Consider the following 24822-nt stretch of genomic DNA (forward strand, 5'->3'; position numbering starts at 1 on the left):
CAAGAGAGGAAAAATCCTAGTTGAAAGAAGCCCTTAAAGCCACAGAGTTCAACCTCCTGTGTTGTGCAGCAGAGGTGGTATTCAGCAGGTTCTGACCAGTTCTGGAGAACCGGTAGCGAAAATTTTGAATAGTTTGGAGAACCGGTAAATACCACCTCTGACTGGCCCCACCCCCATCTATTCTCTGCCTCCCGAGTCCCAGCTGATTGGGAGGAAATGGGGATTTTGCACAGTGGTGAAATCCTATTTTTTTTTACTACCGTTTCTGTGGCCGTGGCTTGGTGGGCATGGTGTGGCTTGGTGGGCATGGCAGGGGAAGGATCCTGCAAAATCCCCATTCCCTCCCCACTCCAGGGGAAGGATCCTGCAAAATTCCCATTCCCTCCCTATTCTGACCTGCGGGAAGGATATTGCAAAATCTCCATTCCCCCCCCCACTCTGGAGCCAGCCAGAGGTGGTATTTGCCAGTTCTCCAAACTACTCAAAATTTCTGCTACCGATTCTCCAGAACCTGTCAGAACCTGCTGGATTTCACCCCTGATTTTGCAGTAACCTTGAATGAATATGAATATGAATATTTTAATTTGTATACCACCCTTCTCCCGAAGGACTCAGGGCGGTGAACAGGCAGATAAAATACAGATACACACAATAGTTAAAAACATCCCTTAAAAACTAATTTAAATTTGCCCAAATGTTAAAATAACACACTCCCCCATAAAATTACAAAACTTTAAAAACCCATCAAATTCAATTAAAATTCAAAGGTAAAAATCAAGCTAGTCCAGCCATGCGAAATAAATAAGTTTTAAGTTCGCAGCGAAAGGTCCTAAGGTCAGGTAATTGTCGAAGTCCGAGGGGAAGTTCGTTCCACAGGGTCGGAGCCCCCACAGAGAAGGCTCTCCCCCTGGGGGCCGCCAGTCGACACTGTTTGGCTGACAGCACCCTGAGGAGTCCCTCTCTGTGGGAGCGCACCGGACGATGGGAGATAGAGGCCGGCAGTAGACGGTCCCGTAGATAGCCCGGTCCTAAGCCATGGAGCGCTTTAAAGATGGTAACCAATACCTTGAAGCGCACCCGGAAAACAACAGGTAGCCAGTGCAGTCTGCGCAGGATAGGTGTTATGTGGGAGCTCCGAACCGCTCCCTCAATAACCCGCGCAGCCGCGTTCTGAACTAGCTGAAGTCTCCGGGTGCTCTTCAAGGGGAGCCCCATGTAGAGAGCATTGCAGTAGTCCAGGCGAGAGGTAACGAGAGCATGAGTGACTGTGCATACCTTCCCCTGCTACAGCCATCAAGCCACACCCACAGAACCAGTAGTAAAAAAAATTGAATCGCATCACTGTTGTGCATGTATCCTCCTCTCTATCATTTCAACCCGTTATTCTACATGCTACATTTTGGAGGGAGCTAGAAATGATTTTGACTGAGATCTCTGAACTGATATGTTCTGGTATTTCTTGACTTAAGGCCACAATCAAGCCCAATATTTCTGTTGTTAAATAAAATAGTGATTAAGTGAATTTTGCCCCATGTTATACCAGTTGAATCACGGCAATGGTTAAATCAGTAACACAGTCATTAAGTGAATCCGGCTACCCCACCAACTTTGTTTGTCAGAAGGTCACAAAATGTGATCCCATGACCCCAGGACAGTGCAACCATCATAAAGACGAACCAATTGCCAAAATCCAAATTTTGATGACATGACCATGGATATGCTGCAATGGTTGTCAGTGTGAAAACATTTTCAGTGCCATAGTAACTTCAAATGGTCACTAAAACAAATGATTGTAATTTGAGGACTACCTGTATTGAGAGAAAGACTGCATATTCCTTAAGTCAGGGGTCTCCAACCTTAGCAACTTTAAGACTTGTGGACTTCAACTCCCAGAATTCCTCAGCCAGCTTTGCTTAAGTCTTAAAGTTGCCAAGGTTGGAGACCCCTGCCTTAAGTCACCCCCAAAAGATCCTTCCACCACAGGAATCAAGGTTCAATGATGGGAGGACATATATCTGCCTCAATGCCTGATAACAGCCTATCCATTTTCACCATCCCCTCCCCATCCCTCCGTAGCGCAGCGGTTAGAATGCAGTACTGCAGGGCTAACTCACTGCTCACTCCAGGAGTTCGATCCTGAGTGGCTCAAGATTGACTCAGCCTTCCATCCTTCCGAGGTCGGTAAAATGAGGACCCAGGTTATTGGGGGCCATATTCTGACTTTGTAAAACCACTTAGAGAGGGCTGGAAAGCACTGCGAAGCAGTATATAAGTCTAAGTGCTATTGGTATCCCATTAATTTTGAACCCAAGAACCCGTTCCTTACAATTCACTCCACTCCCTCCAAGGAGTCCTATATAAGAAGAGACCGTGGATATGGGTTCAGTGATTAAACTTATTGGGTGACCTTAGACTAGTTGCTGCCCCTTTGGTTTAGGTCTGTGATGGTGAACCTATGGCACGTGTGTCACAGGTGGCATGCGGAACCATGGCTGTGGACACGCGAGCATTGCCCTAGCTCAGCTCCAGTATACATGTGTGTGCTGGCCAGCTGATTTTTGGGCCTTCCAGGCCCTCTGGAAGTCAGGAAACAGGCCTTTTCCGGCCTCCAGGGGGAATGGGGAAGGCCATTTTCACCCTCCCCAGGCTCCTAGAAAGCCTCTGGAGCTTGGAGAGGGAGAAAACAGGCCTTCCAGTCCCACTGGAAGTCAGGAAATGGGCCGTTTCCAGCCTTCGGGGGTGGGGAGCCTATTTCCACCCTCCTCAGGCTCCAAGAAAGCCTCTGGAGCCTGAGGAGGGTGAGAAATGGGTCTATCGGGCCCACTGTGCCAAAAGCTGGGGGAGCGTGGGGGAGATCACGCGCACATGCATGGAGCACATTGAATTATGGGTGGCACACGAGGCCAAAAAGGTTAGCCATCACAGGTTTAGGTTGCGGTGAGATAAAATCAAAGTTTGAGTATTAAGGATGATGCCTTGAATTCCTGCATGAGAAGCAGGATATAAATATGACTCATAGAGATATATCTACTAATTGTAGGTTCAGTCTTTGAGCATGGTTAGATCTACCTTCCAACAGGTATGAAGATGTAGAAGACTGACAACATCCACGTCCGATAGTCTTTCTCGAACAAGTCAGCAATGATGGTGGGTGCTATGGTGGAGTAACTGGAGGTACCAGCACCCACCAGTCCCCGTGAAATAAAAAACAGCCAGGGCATCTAGATGAGAATTTGGAAACGGCACATTCAGTCATGCCCATCAATATTTAGTATAATTTTTTAAAACTTTAACTGCAATCATTTTCTTATGGATGCACACTGATCCGTATCTATTCTCTATGTATTCTTTTCCTATTCTATTCAATCTATATTGAACTCTGGTTAACTGGCGTGGGTAAGATTGCGCAAAATTCTGTATAATTTTTGCATCTGTTAGACTAATTTTTCCTGAAAGAAAAGCGAGAGATTAAGTAGTAAAATGTGGCTTTCAATTCTTTCACCCTTGGAAAATTGAGCCAAAAATGTTGACTGATCCTTTAAAAATTACTTCCCCAGGGTGAAAAATAGTTGCCTGTTTCTAAAAAGTTGAAAAAAAAATAGAAGAGATTAAAATTAAGCAGTCTTTAGAATAATGAGCGTGAATGATTGTTCTGGAAAAAAAAGTGGCAGTTTTTTGTTGTGAAATTATTCTCAATCATGAAGTATGGTCAGTACAAAAAGAAATATATTTATATATATTGGACACTTTGGAAAACATTTAATAAAAGTTTGTAATCACTGCCATATTGCTTTAAAAAATGCTATTCAAAAGGTGGAACACTAATCTCATACAGTTTGGGCTTGTCCTACTATTTTGATCTGAAACCAAGGTTGTTAACATGACTTTAAGCAGTTCCTGTATAAGGAAATGTATAAGTTTCTTCTTACTTGTGACCTGAATAATTTAATAATTTAAACCAGAAATATGTTTCATTTCTTGAGACCCATGCAATAATGCACTATAAAGAATCCAATATAAAATAAAAATAGCAAATTATTAGCAAATTGACATCAGAGTGCTTAAGATCTTAAATACACAAGCAATTCCTAGCACCACTAATTATTATGAAAACTTAAAGATCCAGTTATTATATCCGCTACATCAATGGCCTAATGCAATGTGAGAATCCAATCTATATTTATAAATAAATGGAAAGATTATACCTTTGGAAATTCAAAACAAGAACATATCCTTAGAAAATGCATATTTTAAGACCCAACATATTTTAGAATATGCATTAGATATTATTTACATGCCCATTTCCATTATTTAATTAATGGATTTGTGTGGAAAATAAAGAAAATGGATTTATGGATAAATATATGCAAAAGTTACAGGTCCGAGAAACAAGGACAAGGAAGGACTGGACAGCTTATTTTGTTATTTGAACGCGTCTTCCAAGAAAGCCACTGTGTATTTCAAATCCCATTTTAATTCATTATTAATTAAATTTTGGGGGAGCATGACGTACGGCATCTTGATTTCTACAGGGAAGACAGAATAAGAATAACAACAACAACAACAACAACAACTGAGTTGGAAGGGACCTTGGAGGTCTTCTAGTCCAACCCCCTGCTTAGGCAGGAAACCCTACACCACTTCAGACAAATGGTTATCCAACATCATCTTAAAAATTTTCAGTGTTGGGAGCATTCACAACTTCTGGAGGCAAGTTGTTCCACAGATTAATTGTTCCAACTGTCAGGAAATTTCTCGGTTAAATAGAAATTTAACAAATGATTATCACCATCATAAACACACATCACAAGATTTTGGAAATCTTAGGTGAAGACATTGAAATCTTCAATGAGATTTTTTTTTTTTTTGAATTTATATCCCGCCCTTCTCCGAAGACTCAGGGCGGCTTACATTGTGTTAAGCAATAGTCTCATCCATTTGTATATTATATACAAAGTCAACTTATTGCCCCCAACAATCTGGGTCCTCATTTTACCTACCTTATAAAGGATGGAAGGCTGAGTCAACCTTGGGCCTGGTGGGACTTGAACTTGCAGTAATTGCAAGCAGCTGTGTTAATAACAGACTGCATTAGTCTGTTGAGCCACCAGAGGCCCTGCACAGTGGTTCCTGCACAGAATTTGGCAATGTGGTAAGAGTTTTCAGCCATCATATTGCTGACCTTGATACATGCCCACTATAATCTCTAAATATTTAAACAGATAGGCACTAGGACAAAGATTTCATCCAGAATGGAGCAGAGAGGAATACACCAAATCAAATAACCTCTCTTACCGAGGCAGGAATGAAGGAGCTACAAAAGGTAACAGTTGACCAGAAGGATATTCCGATGCAGAGGATGATTTTCTGATTGTATCGGTCCCCAAGGTATCCAAAAACAGGAGCCGAGAACAAGAAACAGAGAATGAAAACTGCCATGAAAAGAAAGGAGAGTAATGATGAACAACCTCACTTGATTTTCAACACAACTATCATTTTAATGCATTTGTCATCTCACACTAGATTTATTACAGTCTATTTCACCTGGAATTCTCCTGGAAGATGAAGTAGGTGCTACTGTTGATGAAGAACACAGCTAAGTGGAATCCCATGAAAATTCCAGTTATAGTAGTGGCCAAAATTGTGGGAACCTTTTGGGAAAAGTGTATTTTTGAGATTTGATGGCTAATAACACCACTTTTTTGGGGGGGGCAAAATTTCCAGATAATCCTATTCCACTGTTGGAATGGCCTGGGAATAGCTCAGACCTTAACCCAACTGAAAATCTATGGAGCTGACTAAAGAAACTTGTTAGTCAGAAGCGACCCAGCAATAAAACCCAATTAATAGAAATAATCATTCAATTTTGGTTTCACATTAGAACAGCTGCAGAACTAAAAGACTTGGTTCACTCCATGGGAAGATGTTGTAAGGCCGTCATTCATGCTAAGGTTACCCAACTAAGTATTAACTGACATGGTGATAATTTTTGTATATCTCATTTTTTTCTATGTGTTTCACTTTTTTTCTTTCTACTGTAACTGCTATTCTAATAGCAAATCCTTCATAAAAGTTATTGCATTACATTCTTGATTAAATTATCTTTCCATTGATATATAATTTTATGGTACTACTAAAAAAAAAGTAGTGTTATTAGCTAGTTTTAGAAAATATACTTTTCCCAAAAGGTTCCCACAATTTTGGCCATTACTGTAAGTGGAATCCCATAATGTCAATACTTAGGGTGCTCCACTGGCAACTGTCAATTGCTGGATTCTCTTCAAATGGTTAACATTAAAAAGCAAGTCCCTAAAAGGCTTAGAATCAGGCGTGAAATTCAGCAGGTTCTGACAGATTCTGGAGAACTGGTAGCAGAAATTTTGAGTAGTTGGAAAACTGGCAAATACCACCTCTGGCTGGCCCCAGAGTGGAGTGGGAATGGAGATTCTGCAATATCCTTCCCCCAGGAGTGGGGAGGGAATAGGAATTTTGCAATATCCTTCCCCTGCCACGCCCACCGAGCTATGCCCACCAAGCCACACCCACAGAACCAGTAGTAAAAAAATTTGGATTTCACCACTGCTTAGGATGCTGGCAGACAAAAGAACATTTCTTATACTAAAACCTAGTCTACAATAAAATGGCCAAGCTCATGTTTTTATCTACATAACTGGCATGGAGAATAGTGACAAGAAAAGGGTGTTTTAGTAGCGACACCTTAGATACAAAACTCCCTTCTGGGGAATCATTGTTGGCTTCTAAGTACTACTAAGTAATATTAAGTACTACGTACTACTCGCTACTAAGCTGCACTTTTATCATATATGTAGGTAGTCCTCGATTCACAACAATTCATTTAATGACCATTTGAAGTTACAACAAAGAAATGTTGTAAAATGGGGCAAAACACAATTAACGAATGTCTCACTTAGCAATAGAAATTTTGGTCTCAATTGTGGCTGTAAGTCGAGGACTACCTCTATTGATACATAGATATATAGATATATCCACCATGTTTCCCTAAAAATAAGACCCTGTCTTATATTTTTTTTAACCCTGAAATAAGTGCTTGGCCTCATTGCCATGCGCTCAAAAGCCCGATTGGGCTTATTATCAGGGGATGTCTTATTTTGGAGGAACAGGGTATATAGCTATATAAATATATGATTGAAGATGCTATTATTATAACTGTTCTAACAAAAGTAGTTTTAGATTTACAGGGCATCTGTTTCTTCTATGATGCTCAATAACAGAGCCTCTGGTGGCTCAACAGACTAAGACAGTCTGTTATTAACACAGCTGCTTGCAATTACTGCAAGTTCAAATCCCACCAGGCCCAAGGTTGACTCAGCCTTCCATCCTTTATAAGGTAGGTAAAATGAGGACCCAGATTGTTGGGGGCAATAAGTTGACTTTGTATATAATACACAAATGGATGAAGACTATTGCTTAACACAGTGTAAGCCGCCCTGAGTCTTCGGAGAAGGGCGGGATATAAATGCAAATTAAAAAAAAATGCTGGCTCACTTGGAAAATTGAGAGAATGATGACAAGAAGTCCAAGACTGTTGAGATTTGACCCTCACCAATAGGTTATTGGTAGTCATAACTTTGAGGATGTGCCGTAAGCAGTGGTGGGATTAAGCCAGTTCACACCAGTTCGGGAGAACCGGTTGTTAACTTTCTGAGCAGTTTGGCAAACTGTTTGTTGGAATAAAACATTAGGGCAGAGAACTGGTTGTTAAATTATTTGAATCCCACCACTGGCCATAGTTCTCTGCCCTTTTGGGAAGTCCAAAATAACTTCAAATGGTCATTAAGTGATCAGTCATAAGTGGAGGATTATCTGTATGCATGCATTCAGTTAAGCAAATATCCTTTTTATTTTAAATCCTGTTTATGGTCATTTAAAATCCAATATGTCAAGCCATCCATTTTTTAAATGTGGGAAATACTGAAAGCAGTGGCAAAATGAAGAATAATGTCATAAAATAGCATCATTCATAATCACAAAGGCCCTAAGTTTAGAAAAGTTAGCCACCACAACTTCTCTTGAAAAGCACAGGATATGAAATTAGGTCCCAAATTCAGTTTCTTGTGGAACATCAATGTTTAGGATTGTTTTTTTTTTAATTTCCAAAAGCAGGCTGGGTGGGAAATTGCATCATTTGTTTTAAAGATACATAGAGAGCTTCCCTATATGAGTCATATCATAGAACCAGTATAGAACTTTTGACTCTAGCTGTTGAGCTAGCTTTGAATTTTGAAGTTCAAAATTCAAAGTTCAAAACCCAGGGCAACTTTGAAGTTGCCCTGGGTTCCAAGCACAGGGATGATGTAGCACAGGTTTCTTAGGTGTCATTAAGCTACAACTGCCAACTGTTGGCCATATTGTCTAGGACAGTGATGGCAAACCTTTTTGCCGTCACGTGCCAAAAGCGGAGGGAGCGCAAGGCGGGGTCATAAGCACGTGTGCCCACACCATAATTCAATGTGCCCCCCACGCATGCGCGCACGACCCCCCCCCCACATATGCGCATGCGACCCCCTGTGCTCCCTCTGCTTTTGGTGCGTGGGGGCCCCCAGGCTCCAGAGCCTTTCTAGGAGCCTGGGGAGGGCGATAACGGCCTTCCTCACCCCCTGGAGGCCCTCCAGAGGCTGGAAATGGCCCGTTTCCCAACTTCCGGTGGAACCGGAAGTGATGTTTTTTCACTCTCCCCAGGCTCCAGAGCCTTTCTAGGAGCCTGGGGAGGGCAAAAACAGCTTTCCCAAGGCCCTAAAATCAGCTGGCCGGCATGCGCATGTGTGCTGGAGCTGAGCTAGGGCAACGCTTGTGTGCCCTAGCTCAGATATGGCTCCGTGTGCCACCTGTGGCATAGGTTCGCCATCATGGGTCTAGGGTGTCTGGATGCTTACTGAACACCATTTAGAGAGCTATAAGTGCCCTTCCTTGCCTCACTGGAGCCATCTAGATTTTTTTTCTGATGGCTCTGTGACAAGAGAAATCTGGGAAATAGATTTTGGGTGGTGATATTGGCAGATCATTGCTCCTAGCTTGGATAAATGACCTTTCAGCTTCTTCAGGGTATCCACCTTGAACCTCTTGCTGTATATCATTGATACCATGTGTTGTAACAAAATAATACATTGGAAGGGACTTTGGAGGTCTTCTGGTCCAACCCTTTGCACAAGCAGGAAACCCTATACCATTTCAGACAAATGTTTGTCCAATCTCTTCTTAAAATCTCCAGTGTTGAAGCACTCACAATTTCAGGAGGCAAGTTGTTCAACTAATTAATTATTGTGTCAGGAAATTTCTTCTTAGTGCTAGGTTGGTTCTCTCTTTGATTAGTTTCCACCCATTTCTTCCTGTCCTGCCTTCACATGCTTTGGAGAATAGCTTGACTCCTCCCTCTTCTTTGTGGCAGCCCCTCAAATATTTGAACACAGCTATCATGTCACCCCAGTCCTTCTTTTCATTAAACTAGACATACCCAATTCCTGCAACCGTTCATCATATGTTTTAGCCTTCAATCCTCTAATCATCTTTGTTGCTCTTCTCTGCAGTCTTTCTAGAGTCTCAACATGTTTTTTATATAGTGCAAATGGACTGAGAATTCAACTCCCAGGATTCTCCTGCAATAAAGCCATGAATTCTGGGCTTTGTCAACCTAATAATTAGAACTGCAGAAAAAACAATTGCTACCAACCTGCCTTCCATTGAGGACCTGTATATTGCACAAGTCAAAAAGAGGGCTGTGAAAATATTTACAGACCCCTCACATCCTGGACATAAACTGTTTCAACTCCTACCCTCAAAACGACGCTATAGAGCACTGCACACCAGAACAACTAGATACAAGAACAGTTTTTCCCAAACGCCATCACTCTGCTAAACAAATAATTCCCTCAACACTGTCAAACTATTTACTAAATCTGCACTACTATTAATCTTCTCATCATTCCCACCTCCCATCTCCTTCCACTTATGACTGTATGACTGTAACCTTGTTGCTGGTATCCTTACAATTTATACTGATATTGTTTCCTGATTGCTTATTTGTACCCTATGACTGTCATTAAGTGTTGTACCTTATGATTCTTGATGAATGTATCTTTTCTTTTATGTACACTGAGAGCCTATGCACCAAGACAAATTCCTTGTGTGTCCAATCACACTTGGCCAATAAAAAATTCTATTCTATTCTATTCTATTCTATTCTATTCTATTCTATTCTATTCTATTCTATTCTATTCTATTCTATTCTATTCTATTCTATTCTAATACATCTAGAAACCCTGCCAGCAAAATCAGTTTCTAACTATTGTATTACATTGGCTTCCATTGCCCCTACCTTTAGATGCCCTTGTTTGTTTTCCTCATTATTTTGCAAATTAAAAGCACAATTAGTAAGTAATTTACTTTCAGAATGTATGTACCGACTTAACCCAAAAAATTAAGAGAGGTTATCAATCCTGGAAGAGAGAATTGTTTTACCAGTGTGTAACAGGCCTGTAGTCTGGTCTGTAAGATTAAAGAATTTCTGGATGTCGAGAAGCACTCCTGAAACAAAATGATATGGAATAGATTAATTCATGATGTTCAGCGGTGGGTTTCAATTTATGTTATTACCAGTTTGCTGCACGCGCGGATGCTCATTTCATGCACACGTGCACCCGGTTCACGTGAGTGCCTGCCTTCCACACATGCGCCCGGCCTCAAAAACATGCTAAATAGAATAGCATAGAGCCGGGTCAGTTGGGCAGACTGGTTCCACTACCGGTTCGGGTGAACTGGTCTGAACCGGCTGAATACCATCTCTGATGATGTTGTCCTATTCTGACCCCAGGATTTTCACAGCAAAAGGGCCTCTGGTGGCTCAGCGGACTAAGTCTGTCTGTTATTAACACAGCTGCTTGCAATTACTGCAAGTTCAAGTCCCACCAGGCCCAAGGTTGACTCAGCCTTCCATCCTTTATAAGGTAGGTAAAATGAGGACCCAGATTGTTGGGGGCAATAAAAGTTGACTTTGTACATAATATACAAATGGATGAAGACTATTGCTTAACACATTGTAAGCCTCCCTGAGTCTTCGGAGAAGGGCGGGATATAAATTCAAATTAAAAAAAAAAAAAACAAGCAGTAAGCACCTGATTCTTTCCCCAGACTGGGTTATGGTGACTGAAGTTCTTTTTCTCTGTGTTATAAGCTTCTGTGTCATTCAGTAGATTCACCATCTTGTTTATTATTTTTTATATACATTATACATTTTTTATCTTGTTCTTATACTTCGAGCTAGCCAGAGTCAGTTTGAAACTGGGTGACACCTAACTGAAATAATAAATAAAAAATGACCTCACACTACATTTTATCCTCAAAATAATGGATTTGAAGTTTAGGCTGAAACAGAACTGTCTTAATTCTCTTTAGCCAGATAAAACTCTCCCAATGTACTTTTAAGTCCTAGAGCATGGGTGTCAAACCTGCGGCGCCAGGTTGCTGTCACGTGACGTTTCACATTTCCCCCCTTCATATACGGGCCGGACATATCCGGCCCGTGAGCCGCCAGTTTGATACCCCTGTCCTAGAGGTTGCATTCAAATAACATGTTAGATTTAGTTAGATCTAATTTAGGTTAGCCTTTTTCTGGCTTAACATACTGTGCGAATCTTTGGTTAGTTTATAGATCAGTGGATTTTATGAATTCAGAAAATTAGTTTATTATATCTTGCAAAATATAAAGCTGACCTTAGACCTCCCAATAAACATTGATTGAGTCAGGTTTTTGAAACTGAAACATTTGATACTGTAGTCCAACATTTTTTTTGAGAAGGTAGCATTCAGATTATTTATAGTTTAGTTCTGATCCTCTTATGGCAGAATAGGCAACGGAGAGAGATAAATTATATGGTTTAAACCAGGGGTCTCCAACCTTAGCAACTTTAAGACATGTGGACTTCAACTCCCAGAATTCCTCAGCCAGCAAAGAACTCTGGGAGTTGAAGTCCACAAGTCTTAAAGTTGCCAAGGTTGGAGACCCCTGGTTTAAACAGGTGGAGGACACCATATGAGAAAAAGCTGTTTAGTAAATACAGTTTTAAAGTTTAGTAAAGTAAATTAAGATTTGAGATACCTATTTTCAAACAAGGAGAATATCTGCAACCTGAGACAATCCCTAGAGCAATTCACCAGTTTGTCAGTTGGTAAATGTACAAAGATGTTACTTTGGTCTGACTGGCAGTTCAGGTTAAGCAAGGCTGCTTAAAAATAGCTTGAAAGAATTTGACCTTTTCCCTTTGCTTTTACTCGAATATTTGCAGCTCTTGTTAACTTTTTTTCTTAATTTCCCAATAACCCAATAAAATGAATAGCCTATTTCCTGAAACTGAAATGAAAGGAGAATATTATAAAAGTACCAAAACAGGCCCCAAACCCAAATCATTTGAGGGAACCATGGAGTAATTCAAATATATAAAATAATATTAAATATATAATTTGTATTGTATTAAATATAATATTAACTTAAGCCTGTTTCTCCCCATCCAGAACACTAAAGAGTGAGAAAGAACCTTTTGGTCAGCCTGGGACCAAGATGTATAACTAAGTATCATTACCATACTAATGATATCACAACCCATGCTGTCAGCCTTCTTCATCCAGCAAGGATTTAGAGTAGTGTTTCTCAACTATGGCGACTTGAAAATGTGTATACTTCAATTCCCAGAATTCTCCAATCAGTTATGCTATCTGAGGAATTCTGGGGATTGAAGTCCACACATCTTAAAGTTACCAAGGTTGAGAACCACTGGTTGAGAGCTAAACGTCTTCCCTGTTACCAATAATGACTGGAACCAACTCTAGAAAAAGGAGGAGGAGGAGAACCACCATAAAATTCTGCTCTCCACTCCTGAACTCAGATCAAGGGAGGCAAGAATAAATGTACCATCTCTGTTCTGGTTTTATTTATTTATTTATTTATTTATTTGATTTCTATACCGCCCTTCTCCCGAAGGACTCAGGGCGGTGTACAGGCAAGAATAAAACAGACGGTACAATATACAAATTTAAAATGCAGTTAAAAAACTTATTTTAAAATTGGCCTGAGAAGTAAAATATATAATAAGCTAAAAAATCCCATTTAAAATTAATTACTAAGAATTTAAAAATTTGTTAAAATCAATTTAAGCCAGCCCCGCGCGAATAAAAAGATGTGTCTTCAGTTCGCGACGGAATGTCCGAAGGTCAGGTATTTGGCGTAAACCCGGGGGAAGTTCGTTCCAGAGTGTGGGAGCCCCCACAGAGAAGGACCTTCCCCTGGGGGCCGCCAGCCGACATTGCTTGGCGGACGGCACCCTGAGAAGTCCCTCTCTGTGAGAGCGTACGGGTCGGTGGGAGGCATGTGGTAACAGCAGGCGGTCCCGTAAGTTTCCTGGAGATCATTCATTCATGCAAACAATACAGCCTTTGTGATGTACCATTCTAAGGAAGCAACGGGGAATTCTTGTAACGACCCTGTGATTAGCTTAACTGCAGTGAGTCACTCAAACAACCATGGCAAAAATGGTCACAACATGGGGCACAACTCACTTAATGACTTCCTTGCTTAGCAATGAAAATTTTGGGCTGAATTGTGGTCGTCCGTCAAGGATGCCTGCAATCCTTGATGCTTTAACTGGGTGTTTTAGCTCGACTAGATGATCAAACCAGTGGTGGGATTCAAATTTTTTTACTACCTGTTCTGTGGGCATGGCTTGGTGGATGTGGCTTGGTGGATGTGGCAGGGGAAGGATACTGTAAAATCTCCATTTCCTCCCGATCAGCTGGGACTCGGGAGGCAGAGAATAGATGGGGGCGGGGCCAGTCAGAGGTGGGATTTACCGGTTCTCTGAACTACTCAAAATTTCCACTATCGGTTCTCCAGAACTGGTCAAAACCTGCTGAGTACCACCTCTGGATCAAACCCATTCTTCCAACATTTATTCTATCATCTCCGTTTATGGCAGTTGGGGCATTGAGCTTTAGCCCATGAAAACTGGTATGAAAATAGCTCAAAATAATTGTACTTAGCTTTTTCTTATTGCAACAAGAAAACGTAGATAGTGCTATGCTTCACTGAGCATATTCCTCATTCCTCACCCTCTTTTTTCATTCTAGTTCTTATCCAATTTAATGAAAGAGAATTTGCTTTCAATTTATCTTTTAGGATACTATTTTAATGACATTCTGACGATGGTGGAATTTTTGCTTGTATTTAGTTATGAAGCGATCAAGACAGGTGTCTGAATGGTCCAATTTTCATTGTACAATGATTCTCCAATAATCTTTAACCTCCCTGTAACATGTAGTTCATCCCAAGGCAGCATCTCATAGGGGCATTTCATAGTAGGGAGAATGAATAAACAGAGAGGCTACAGAGAGATGGAAGCGGTTGTTACAGCAAGAACAGCACCAACTCAAAAACATTCCTGAGAAATTCTCAGGGATCTGGAGAGTAAAACAGTGAGAAAAACAGAAGTCTTTTTTGGATAGAAAAAATTGTGTTGTTATTGTTGTTATTAATCATCACACAGTCAGCCAGAAGTTCAGATTGGGTTTGGCATTTATGTGTACCGATCAAGTCCATCATTAAACCCAGATTCTGGGTGCTATTGCCACAAAGTAATTGTAAATGGGATCCACCCTACCTGCTACAAGAAACCAATCCATGTAATTCACCAGGTTCAGATGGCAAAGCGTAGCAATAGCGATGTAAGCCCGTCTGGTGGGTGGCTTTGATGATCCTTGAGGTTGCTCAGCTGATTCCATGGTTCCGTAAGCCTTGACAGAGGCAGGGGATTGAGGTGGCAGGTCTGGGATCACTCCTTCATCCATCTTCCTGGTCAATGCTGCCGATTAGTTGCAGAAACCCATACCTTGGTCCGGCAGTTGTCTGTTGCTCTACAAGGAGCTTCAGTTTTGGCCTTGCCCTCAACAGGAGGAACTTAGCTTTGCTCAGTCATTTCCTGTAAAAAGCCGCCTGTGTACTGGCCGCAGAATTTCCAAGGTTCCCCTCCATCCAACATGTTCACAAGCCAGTGAGAAAAGCAGCCTGCTTCTCTCAAATGGCTTAGAAGACAAGGTGTCCATGGGCATCTCTATTGCAAGGCTAAGCTACGTTAGGATTATAAACCTGTGGAGACAAGCAGAAGAGCCCATCTTTAGATGCTGAGCAGATTCGGGTGAAAAAAGAGCCACACTGAGAGAGGAACTGCTAATCTGAGTAAACTGAATCTTCACCTTGTGACTCCGGATGGAAGCTGTGTCCTCACAGCCCAATAACCCACAAACCAGTTGTTCATATACTAACATCTTGTGCAAAACCAACCCATCTGTTAGCTGATGAGTTGTTGGGTGGTGAGAACCTTGAGAACCTTGAGAATTCCCATAATCCTAAAAGCTTTAACCAAAAACTTTCTACTATTGACCTCACTCCATTCCTAAGAGGACCATAAGGGGCGTGGATAAGCGCACAAACGTGCCTACCATTCCTGTCCTATTGTTTTTCTTTTCTTCTTCCTATATATATATATATGCTTATACCTCCTTATATTTACTCATATATGTGTTTATATACTATATAATCTTTTTGTATGATATCTACATATATTGTTGTGACAAAATAAATAAAATAAAAAAAAATAAAAAAAAGAATTCAATTAATCAAATGGTCTATTGGTCAGTTAGCCACGACAAAGCGTATTATGTGAACTCAGCCACAGTCATGCAATGGTGCTTACAAAAAATGGGGGGTGGGAAGTTACGTGAGCTACTGCAACCCTCATCCAGTGGGATAGTAGGTAAAATCAATTCAAAGCATGAGCATAGGAGAGCCAGTTTGGTCTAGTGATTAAGATACCAGGCCAACCAGTTCCTGTCCTACCATAGCCATTGAAGCCAGTTGGATGACTTCCAATCACTCTCTTTTAACCCTACCCACCTCACTGTGATGTTGTTGTGAGGAAAATTGGAGGAGGAAGGTGTCTGGATATGTTCACCGTCTTGAGTTATTTGTAAAAATAATAAAGGCAGAAAATACCTACCTACCTACATACATACACACATACATACATACCAGGGGTCAAATTCAGCCGGATCTATCCGGATCGTGTGATCCGGTAGCGCTGGCAGTGGGAGGCTCCACCCACCCGCCCGGACGTCATCACATCCTGTTTCCACATCCACACTCTGCGCATGCATGGAGGAGGCACGCGCGGTCACGTTTACGAGCCAGTAGGAAAAGGTAAGTGAATTTCACCCCGAGATAGATAGATAGATAGATAGATAGATAGATAGATAGATAGATAGATAGATAGATATTTGTTTTCTGATATATATATACATGGTTTGAATCTTTCCTTGCCCTGGATCTCATAGTACAGTAAGACTAGCTTTATATGGTTTTTTATTTATTAATTTCTATAGCCACCCAGCTTAACCAGGAAACTCTGGGTGGCTTACAATTCTAAAACAATTAATTTAAAAGTACTAAATAATAAAAACAAGCATCCACAAAATAAATGTATAAACAGCAGCCAAGATGGTTAATTAATTTAGTAGTAAAGCCAAATAATGAGGCCCTTAGCACATTCTGAGCCCCAGGCCTGAGTACATAGCCAAGTTTTTAAAACTGCGAAAAATCAAGAGGGTTGAGGCCATTCTAATCTCCGAGAGAGAAAATATTTCACAAGGCAGGGACTGCAACAGAAATTGCTGTTGCTAACTGGGTCTTCTGTCAGTGAGGGGAATCTGTCCTTCACTGCACACAAAAGCAGATTATTAATTCAGGAAGTGCAGGGTAAGGCTCATAGAGTTTCCTGTCTACCTCCCAGCATCTGTCATTTGAAGCAGATTTCTCACTCTGTTAAAAGATAATGCTGTCCCTATTGAGTGGTCTTCTTTGAACCAGTATCTGGAGAGAAATGAGAATTATCTGCCAAATATAGTTGTGAACAGAGGGTTCTTGCTTGAGTTTAATTTTATTTATTTATTTATTTTGTCATAACAGTATATATAAGCATAAGCATGAAAATAACTATATAATATATAAGCATAAATATATAAGCATAAGCATGTAATAACTATATTAATTGGATATAATGAAAGAAAACAATAGGACAGGAACGGTAGGCACGTTTGTGCTCTTATGCATGCCCCTTACGGATCTCTTAGGAATGGGGTGAGGTCAATAGTAGACAGTTTTTGGTTAAAGCTTTGGGGATTTTGAGAAGAGACCACAGAGTCAGGTAGTGTATTCAAAGCATTAACAACTCTGTTACAGAAGTCATATTTTCTGCAATCAAGATTGAAGCAGTTAACATTAAGTTTAAATCTATTGTTTGCTCTTGTATTGTGATTGAAGCTGAAGTAGTCTTTAACAGGAAGGACATTGCAATAGATGATTCTATGAGTTAAACACAGGTCCTGTCGAAGGCGGGATCAAAACGGTTCCTACTTCAGGTGGGAAAGGAGGGGAGGGGGGCCCACCAGAGGCCTAAGCATTAAGCAAACTTCCTGAAGTGAAGACCAGAAAGTTGGCTAATGGCGCTTAACCCTGAACGCTGTTTCCCCTGGGCTAAAGCTCCGAACAGGAAGTCAGAAGAGAATGCAGGCAAAAGAGACCCATTAGTATAGTATTTCTCAAGCTCAGCTACTTGAAGATGTGTGCCGGGGGAACTTGGGGAGGTGAATTAGTTCTTGCTTCTCAAACAGCACAAAATTAGCCCCATGTGCAAAGGACAGAGCAATGTTAACTAGAGCATGCTAACTAACTAGAGCATACAAAACATTTGCCAGACCTATTCTTGAATACAGCTCATCCGTCTGGAACCCATACCACATCTCTGATATTAATACAATCGAACGTGTCCAGAAATATTTTACTAGAAGAGTTCTTCGCTCCTCCGAAAACAACCAAATACCTTATACTACCAGACTTGAAATCCTGGGATTAGAAAACTTAGAACTCCGCCGACTTTGACATGACTTGTGTTTAACACGCAAAATCATCTATTGCAATATCCTTCCTATAAAAGACTACTTCAGCTTCAATCGCAATAATACAAGAGCAAACAATAGATTCAAACTTAATGTCAACCGCTTCAAACTTGATTGCAGAAAATATGACTTCTGTAACAGAGTTGTTAACGCTTGGAACTCATTACCTGACTCCATAGTCTCTACTCAAAATCCCAAAATCTTCAACCAAAAACTGTCTACTATTGACCTCACCCCATTCCTAAGAGGATTATAAGGGGCGTGCATAAGAGCACAAAAGTGCCTACCGTTCCTGTCCTATTGTTCCCTTCATTATATCAAATTAACATAGCTGTTGCATACTTTTACTTATATATATATATTTTTCTTTCATGATGTGTTGTTTTTATTTATGACGATGTTTGTGTATACTGTTATGACAAAATAAAAATAAAAATGTTTCTCAGCCTTGGCTGCTTGAAGATGTCTGGACCTCAATTCCCAGAATTCCCTAGAAAGCATATCCATATGCTGACGGGGGAATTCTGGGAGTTGAAGTCCACACATCTTCAAACAGACAAGACTGAGAAACACAAAAATAGTACGTCCGCCATTTGTCAATTCTGTCAGCATTTGCCAATTTTTCTTGGATATCAAGACTGCTCCAATGAGCATCCTTGGCGCACTCTGAACTTGGTTGTTTGGTTGTTTTCTTGCAGAATTTTCATTACCCAAACCAGATATTGTCATCAATTCTAGGACTGATGATGTTACCTAGTTTGGGTAATGAAACATCTGCAAGAAAACAAATATGCTGTTCAGAGAATATCATGTAGATTTTAAGCCTGAATTGTTTTTGTTAGGTATAATATCAGAAAAATTAGATAATAAAAGTATGTATTTAATATTACATGTTGCAACAGCAGCAAAGATTATATTCGCACAACATTGGAAAAAATGAAGAAACACCGCGAGATGAAGAGATAATTAAGAAGATACTAGACTGTGCAGAAATGGATAGACTGACACTGAAAATTAAGCAGAAAGGAGAGACAGAATACTATCAAACATAGAATCTGTTTTACCAGTGGTTGGAAAAAAGGGGTGGAGATTGAGTATATAATCAGTATTGTTAAGCAAATTAAGTACCCAGACAACATGGTATTTAATAAGCACTAAGAAATGTAATTAATAAAAAAAATCAATTAAAAAAAGATTGCTCCAATGAGCGTCTTTGGCACTCACTGCACTTGATTGTTTGGTTGGCAGAAGTTTTATTACCCAAACCAGATATCATCATCAATTCTAGGATTGATGATGTTACCTAGTTTGGGTAATAAAACATCTGCAAGAGAACAATTTCAATGCTGAGCTGCAAATATTCTTTTTCATCAAAGTGTTCCAAATTTCTGGACTACTGATCCAATTCATTTAGCACTGCTTGTCCCTTGGGAGAAACAAGGGTTCTATTTAGGTCAAATTCGAATTCATTGAGGGCCGCATAAGGGTTGTGTTTGACCTCGGGGGGGGGAGCAGGAGGGCAGGGTGGGTGTGGCCATCTCGACATCACTCGGGGATGCCTGTGGTGGCCTGAGTGCTTTGCCAGTGAAAAAGGGCTCCCAAGCTCTGTTTTCGGCTACGATGGCCTCCTGCAACCCCCTGCCAGTAAAAACAGAGCTCAGGAGGGCCACCTGTGACCCTCCCGAGCTCCGTTTTCACTGGCAGAGGCACCATGGGCCGGTCCTTTGCTGATTCCAGGGTGGTCCCGCAGGCCAGATCTAAGCACCCCTTGGGCCGGATCCGGCCCCCGACCCTTGAGTTTGACACCTCTGGCTTAGGTGAATCTGGTTGAAGCTAAACATTTCATTTTATCTGCCAAATGGACAAATGATAACAATACTGGAATTGGTCATTTAATCATGTCATTAGCAACTCAGAAAGGATATCCTCCACCTTCCTCTTTGTGGGCTGGAATACCATTTTTTAAACAAGCAGAAAATGAAGAAAGAAAGAAAAACCCACATCCGGAAGCCGCAAACAGGAAAAGGGTCTTAAACTACTGCAAATTGCTCATATAATTTTCCTTGAAAAAATAAAGAATAGATTTTACAGAACAACACCTCACAGGGTGCAGAAGCCAATGGGCAGCTATTATTTACTAGCTCAGCAATGCATCATATGATACTTACATCAGCCCTGGATGGCCAAAAATATTTCATGACAATATATATAAATGTTGCCCAAATCTCACACAAAGAAAATCTTTGAAGGTTTTCTGAAAGATTTTGGGAATGAATGAATGAATAAATAGCCTCAAGACAGGTCAACAAATTTGGGGATGAGATCACAAGCATCTCATAAAACTTAATCCATTAAAAGACCTCCTTGAAATAAGAACAATATTAATCTCTAGTATCTATTCATATTTTAATTCCCCCTTATTTATTTTATATGTTGTGACTCTTCATCTCTAATGAAAACGGTGTGGTGGCTCAGCGGTAAAGATACTTGGCTTGGCAGCTAGAAAACTGCTTTTGGCAGTTTTGGCATACTTGGCTTGGCAGCTAGCAGTCCAGGTTTGAGATCCAAGCATCACATGATGGAGTGAGCTCCCGACCTCGCCCCAGCTCCTGACAACCTGGCACAGTGATGGTTAAACTTTTCGTTGCTGCACACCCATAATACACTGATCCCCCTGTGTGCACCGCCCGCATTGTATGCGTGCATGCCCGCCACGTGCCCCTCGCCCCGCGCATGCATGCATGCCCCCCCCACGTGCGCCTCGCTCCCCACGCATGTGTGCATGTCGCCCCGCCCTCCCCCCATGCATGCACGTCTCCCGCATGCATTCCACCCCCCGGGCATGCGCAGCAGAGACCCAAAAACCAGCTAGCTGGCGGGAAGCATGCGCAGTGGAGTTGAGCTAGGGTGACGGCTCGTGTGCCCACAGAGAGGGCTCTGCAAGCCACCTGTGACACTTATGCCATAGATTCGCCATCACGGACCTAGCAGTTCGAAAGCATGCAAATGTGAGCAGATAAATAGGTATCACTTCAGTGGGAATGCTTTGTGATGTCATGCTAGTGACATGACCATGGAAATATATTTGGAGAACGCTGGCTCAATGACCTTGAAACAGAGATGGCACCACCCATATGGTTGGCAATGCCTAGCGGTGGGCGGGGGACGACGACTCCATCTCTAATTGAAGTAAAACTAAAACAGGAAAATTTCTACACTATTTTGTCAGTTGAAGTAGAATCCAATGCCCAACCCACTGATAAACTTCATAGTCACAGAGGTGTCCATAGACGAGAGTAAAAAACAGGAGTGAAATGCTCCCAGTTCAGACCGGCTCGCCTGATCCGGTAGCGATGGCGGCTGCTGGTTCGGAGGACCGGTAGCAAAAATCCCTGGTCCCAACCCCTGCCTCTGCTGAGCCGGACCATCAGCAGAGGGTTTTTTTTAAACTTTTAAAAGCAGTTTTTCTTCAGCTGAAAACATGCCTTTAAAAGTAAAAAAAAAAAAGCCTTTGAGGATCCCGCGGCTCAGCTGAGATTGCCAGAGCCTTTAAACTCTTTTTTAAAAAACTGAAGAGCTTGTTAAAACAATTATTTTAAGAGATTCTGGGCTGCTATGAGCAAACTTTAGCTGAGATCATCAGAGCTTTTAAAATCTCTTTTTCCTCTGGCGATCCCAGATGACTTGCCTGATCCTCACAGGCTTTTAAAATCATTTTTTAACAGCCCCCACTTACAAGAGCCCCCACCCATGCCTACCCAATGCCCCCTCCTCACTTACCTATAATTACTGCTTCTTTCAGGCTGGCAACACCATGCTTTACTTCAGCTACTGATTACAGCCTGCTTTGACTGCCTGCTTTGCTGAATGAGGAACTCTGGGAGTTGAAGTCCACAAACCTTAAAGTTACTAAGGTTGGAGACCCCTGATCTAAAAATAATAAATATATAAAATAATAAAATAAAATATTTGTGCAGCTTTCTGAGATTTGGTGCGTTTCTATAGTGTTTCACTCTAACTACACAAACACACAGAATCTCACAAAGCTGTATGTGGCATTTTGTGTGTGTGTGAGAGAGAATCAGTTGTGTTATGTGTGTGTAAAGTGTGAAAGTGTGAGGTTCCTGCTTGTTGCAGGGGCCATTTTGGGTGAAGTGCAGCTGCTTTTACATTGTGTGTGAGTCAGTTGTGTTGTATTGTGTGTGTGTAAAGTGTGAAAGTTGGTTTTTGGTACCTCTTATTGTTTTGTATACTTTATTATTTTTATTATTTATTGTTATTGACCACGCCCGCCCAGTCATCTGACCACCAAGCCACACCCACCAATTAAGCCACGCCCATGGAACCGGTAGAGAAAATTTTTAGATTTCATCCCTGGTAAAAAGTCAAGGTGGTTTATGTGTCTCCGTTTGTATCTGTGTGATTAAGTCTCTGCTTTTTTACACACAAGAACCACAGGACAGGAAAGATTGTGCATTATTTGACCGTTTGCGTTGCTTCTGGTAAAAGAATTGCCTTCCTGTTGAAGACTACTTCAGCTTCAGTTGCAACAATACACGAGCACACAATAGATTTAAGCTTAATGTGAACCATTCCAATCTTGATTGCAGGAAATATGACTTCAGTAACAGAGTTGTTAATGCCTGGAATGCACTACCTGACTCTATAGTCTCTTCCCAAAATCCCCAAAGCTTTAACCAAAGACTATCAACTATTGACCTCACCCCATTCCTAAGAGATCCGTAAGGGGCGTGCGTAAGAGCACCAGCGTGCCTACCTGTCCTAATGTTCCCTTTGATTGTATCCAATTCATATAGTTATTTCATGCTTATGCTTATATATATGCTTATATATCATATAGTTATTTCATGCTTATGCTTATATATACTGTTGTGACTAATAAATAAATAAAACAAAATAAATAAATAAAATAACTCCCCAGCTCACATGAGAGCTGATAATTCAATCAACCAGCAGATGTCACCAGAACTGTGGTGTTTATATTCATTTCTTGTAAACAATCCATCTCTTATAGACGTAAATTAGGAATGCTCAAGATTTGAAAATATTAGGGCAGGGTTATCCCCATCTCCATCACACACAGTCTAAATTAATTTTCCAGTAGGATCGGAAGCCAAAATAATGAGGAAGTCATGTCTACTTGAACTCAGAAACTGCTGACATTCTGAAGACATGAAGGATTAATAATTCACATTAAATCGTTGACTTCTTTGGATGCTGTAAAAAGCCAGCTCTTACTTTCAAATTCCGAAATGCTGGACATTCCTTAGCTGACCAAGGCTGTGTCAATATTTCCATTATAGCTTCTACACTTTGGATATTCACATTAGCATTCCACAGGGCTATGGGTAGGAAGGAATGACTCTCAATTTCTCCATTCATAAACTGGCTTTCTTCTTAGATTGAGATTTTTAAAAAAAAGATGGTACCAAAATTTCTATGCACCAACTAGTATTTCTGCATGCAATTTAATGCGTTCAAAAATACAAAATGTTATTTTTACTAAGAATACGTGATAGATAGATATAAAATAAATAAAATGCTTTATCATTGGATTTTTTTATTACTCTATTGCTGTCTGGTTTTATAACAGGTGGCTTTATTTTGGATCATTTTATCTAACTGATTTTATTCAACATTGTTTTTAATTGTTCATTTTGTATTCTGCTGTAATCTCTTATCTCCTGCAGGAAGAAGTATTATTGTTTGCATTTTGCTTTTTTAGCCTATCCTGCACTCGTTCATTTTCTCTCTCTCTCTCTCTCTCTCTCTCTCTCTCTCTCTCTCATATGCAGTGGTGGGTTTCAAAATTTTTACTACCAGTTCTGTGAGTGTGGTTTGGTGAGCGTGGCATGGCTTGGTGGGCATGGCTTGGTGGGCGTGGCAGGGGAAGGCTACTGTAAAATCTCCATTCCCTCTCCAATCCAGGGGAAGGTTATTGCAAAATCCCCATTTCCTCCCAATCAGCTGGGACTTGGGAGGCAGAGAATAGACGGGTGCAGGGCCAGTCAGAATTTTTACTACCGATTCTCCGAACTACTCAAAATTTCCACTACCGGTTCTCCAGAACTGGTCAGAACCTGCTGAAACCCACCTCTGCTCGTATGAATGTGCATTTTTTGTATATGCATTTTTTTAAACTGAATAACTATATCCTGGTTTGTATACAGGTAGTCTTCAACTTACAACAGTTCATTTAGTGACCGTTCGAAGTTACAACGGCACTGAAAAAAAGTGACTTAGGTCCATTTTTCACACTTATGACCGTTGCAGCATTCCCATAGTCACTTCATCAAAATTAAGACACTCGGGAACTGACTCAATTTATGACCATTGCAGTCTCCTGGGGTCATGTGATCATTGTTTGTGACCTTGCGAAGAAGAAAATCAATGGGAAAGTCTGATTCACTTAACAATGGTGTTACTAATTTAAGAACTGCAGTGATTCACTTAACAACTGTGGTCGTAAAATGGGTTGCAAAATTCACCTAACAAGTGTCTCACTTCACAACAAATATTTGGGGCTCTGTTGTGATCGTAAGTCGAGGACTATGTGTATCAGCTGAAAAGTATACAATTAGGAAAATTCACACTGAAATAATCCATGAATGCCCGATCTCGTCTACCCTTAACTGAAGTGAGAACTAGCCCTTAGATTCCCAGCAGTGCATTTAAACCACAGAAAGTGAATCCCAGTTTGTGTACAGGAAGGAAGAATTTCTTTTCGGCTGTTGCAGAAGCAAACAATATTTGAGGGGGAATCTTACC

General features: G+C 40.9%; 1 protein-coding gene across 6 annotated transcripts in view; it reads right to left on the reverse strand.

Moving 5' to 3' along the window:
• Window positions 1-24822, reverse strand: part of LOC131188791 (protein spinster homolog 3-like) — a 102639-nt gene that overhangs the window by 44260 nt on the left and 33557 nt on the right. For 5 of the 6 annotated variants that reach the window (XM_058164347.1, XM_058164342.1, XM_058164346.1 and 2 more), the window contains 4 exons: window positions 14685-15169; window positions 10498-10563; window positions 5296-5432; window positions 3070-3221 (listed from right to left, as the gene is read on the reverse strand). In XM_058164347.1, coding sequence (XP_058020330.1) covers window positions 3070-3221; window positions 5296-5432; window positions 10498-10563; window positions 14685-14871 — 542 coding nt within the window. In that variant the 5' untranslated portion in view covers window positions 14872-15169. The remainder of the gene's footprint in view (window positions 1-3069; window positions 3222-5295; window positions 5433-10497; window positions 10564-14684; window positions 15170-24822) is intronic. The other variant, XM_058164344.1, reaches the window with a different exon arrangement.

The sequence above is a fragment of the Ahaetulla prasina genome, chromosome 1, assembly GCF_028640845.1.
Source record: "Ahaetulla prasina isolate Xishuangbanna chromosome 1, ASM2864084v1, whole genome shotgun sequence".
Lineage (NCBI taxonomy): Eukaryota > Metazoa > Chordata > Lepidosauria > Squamata > Colubridae > Ahaetulla > Ahaetulla prasina.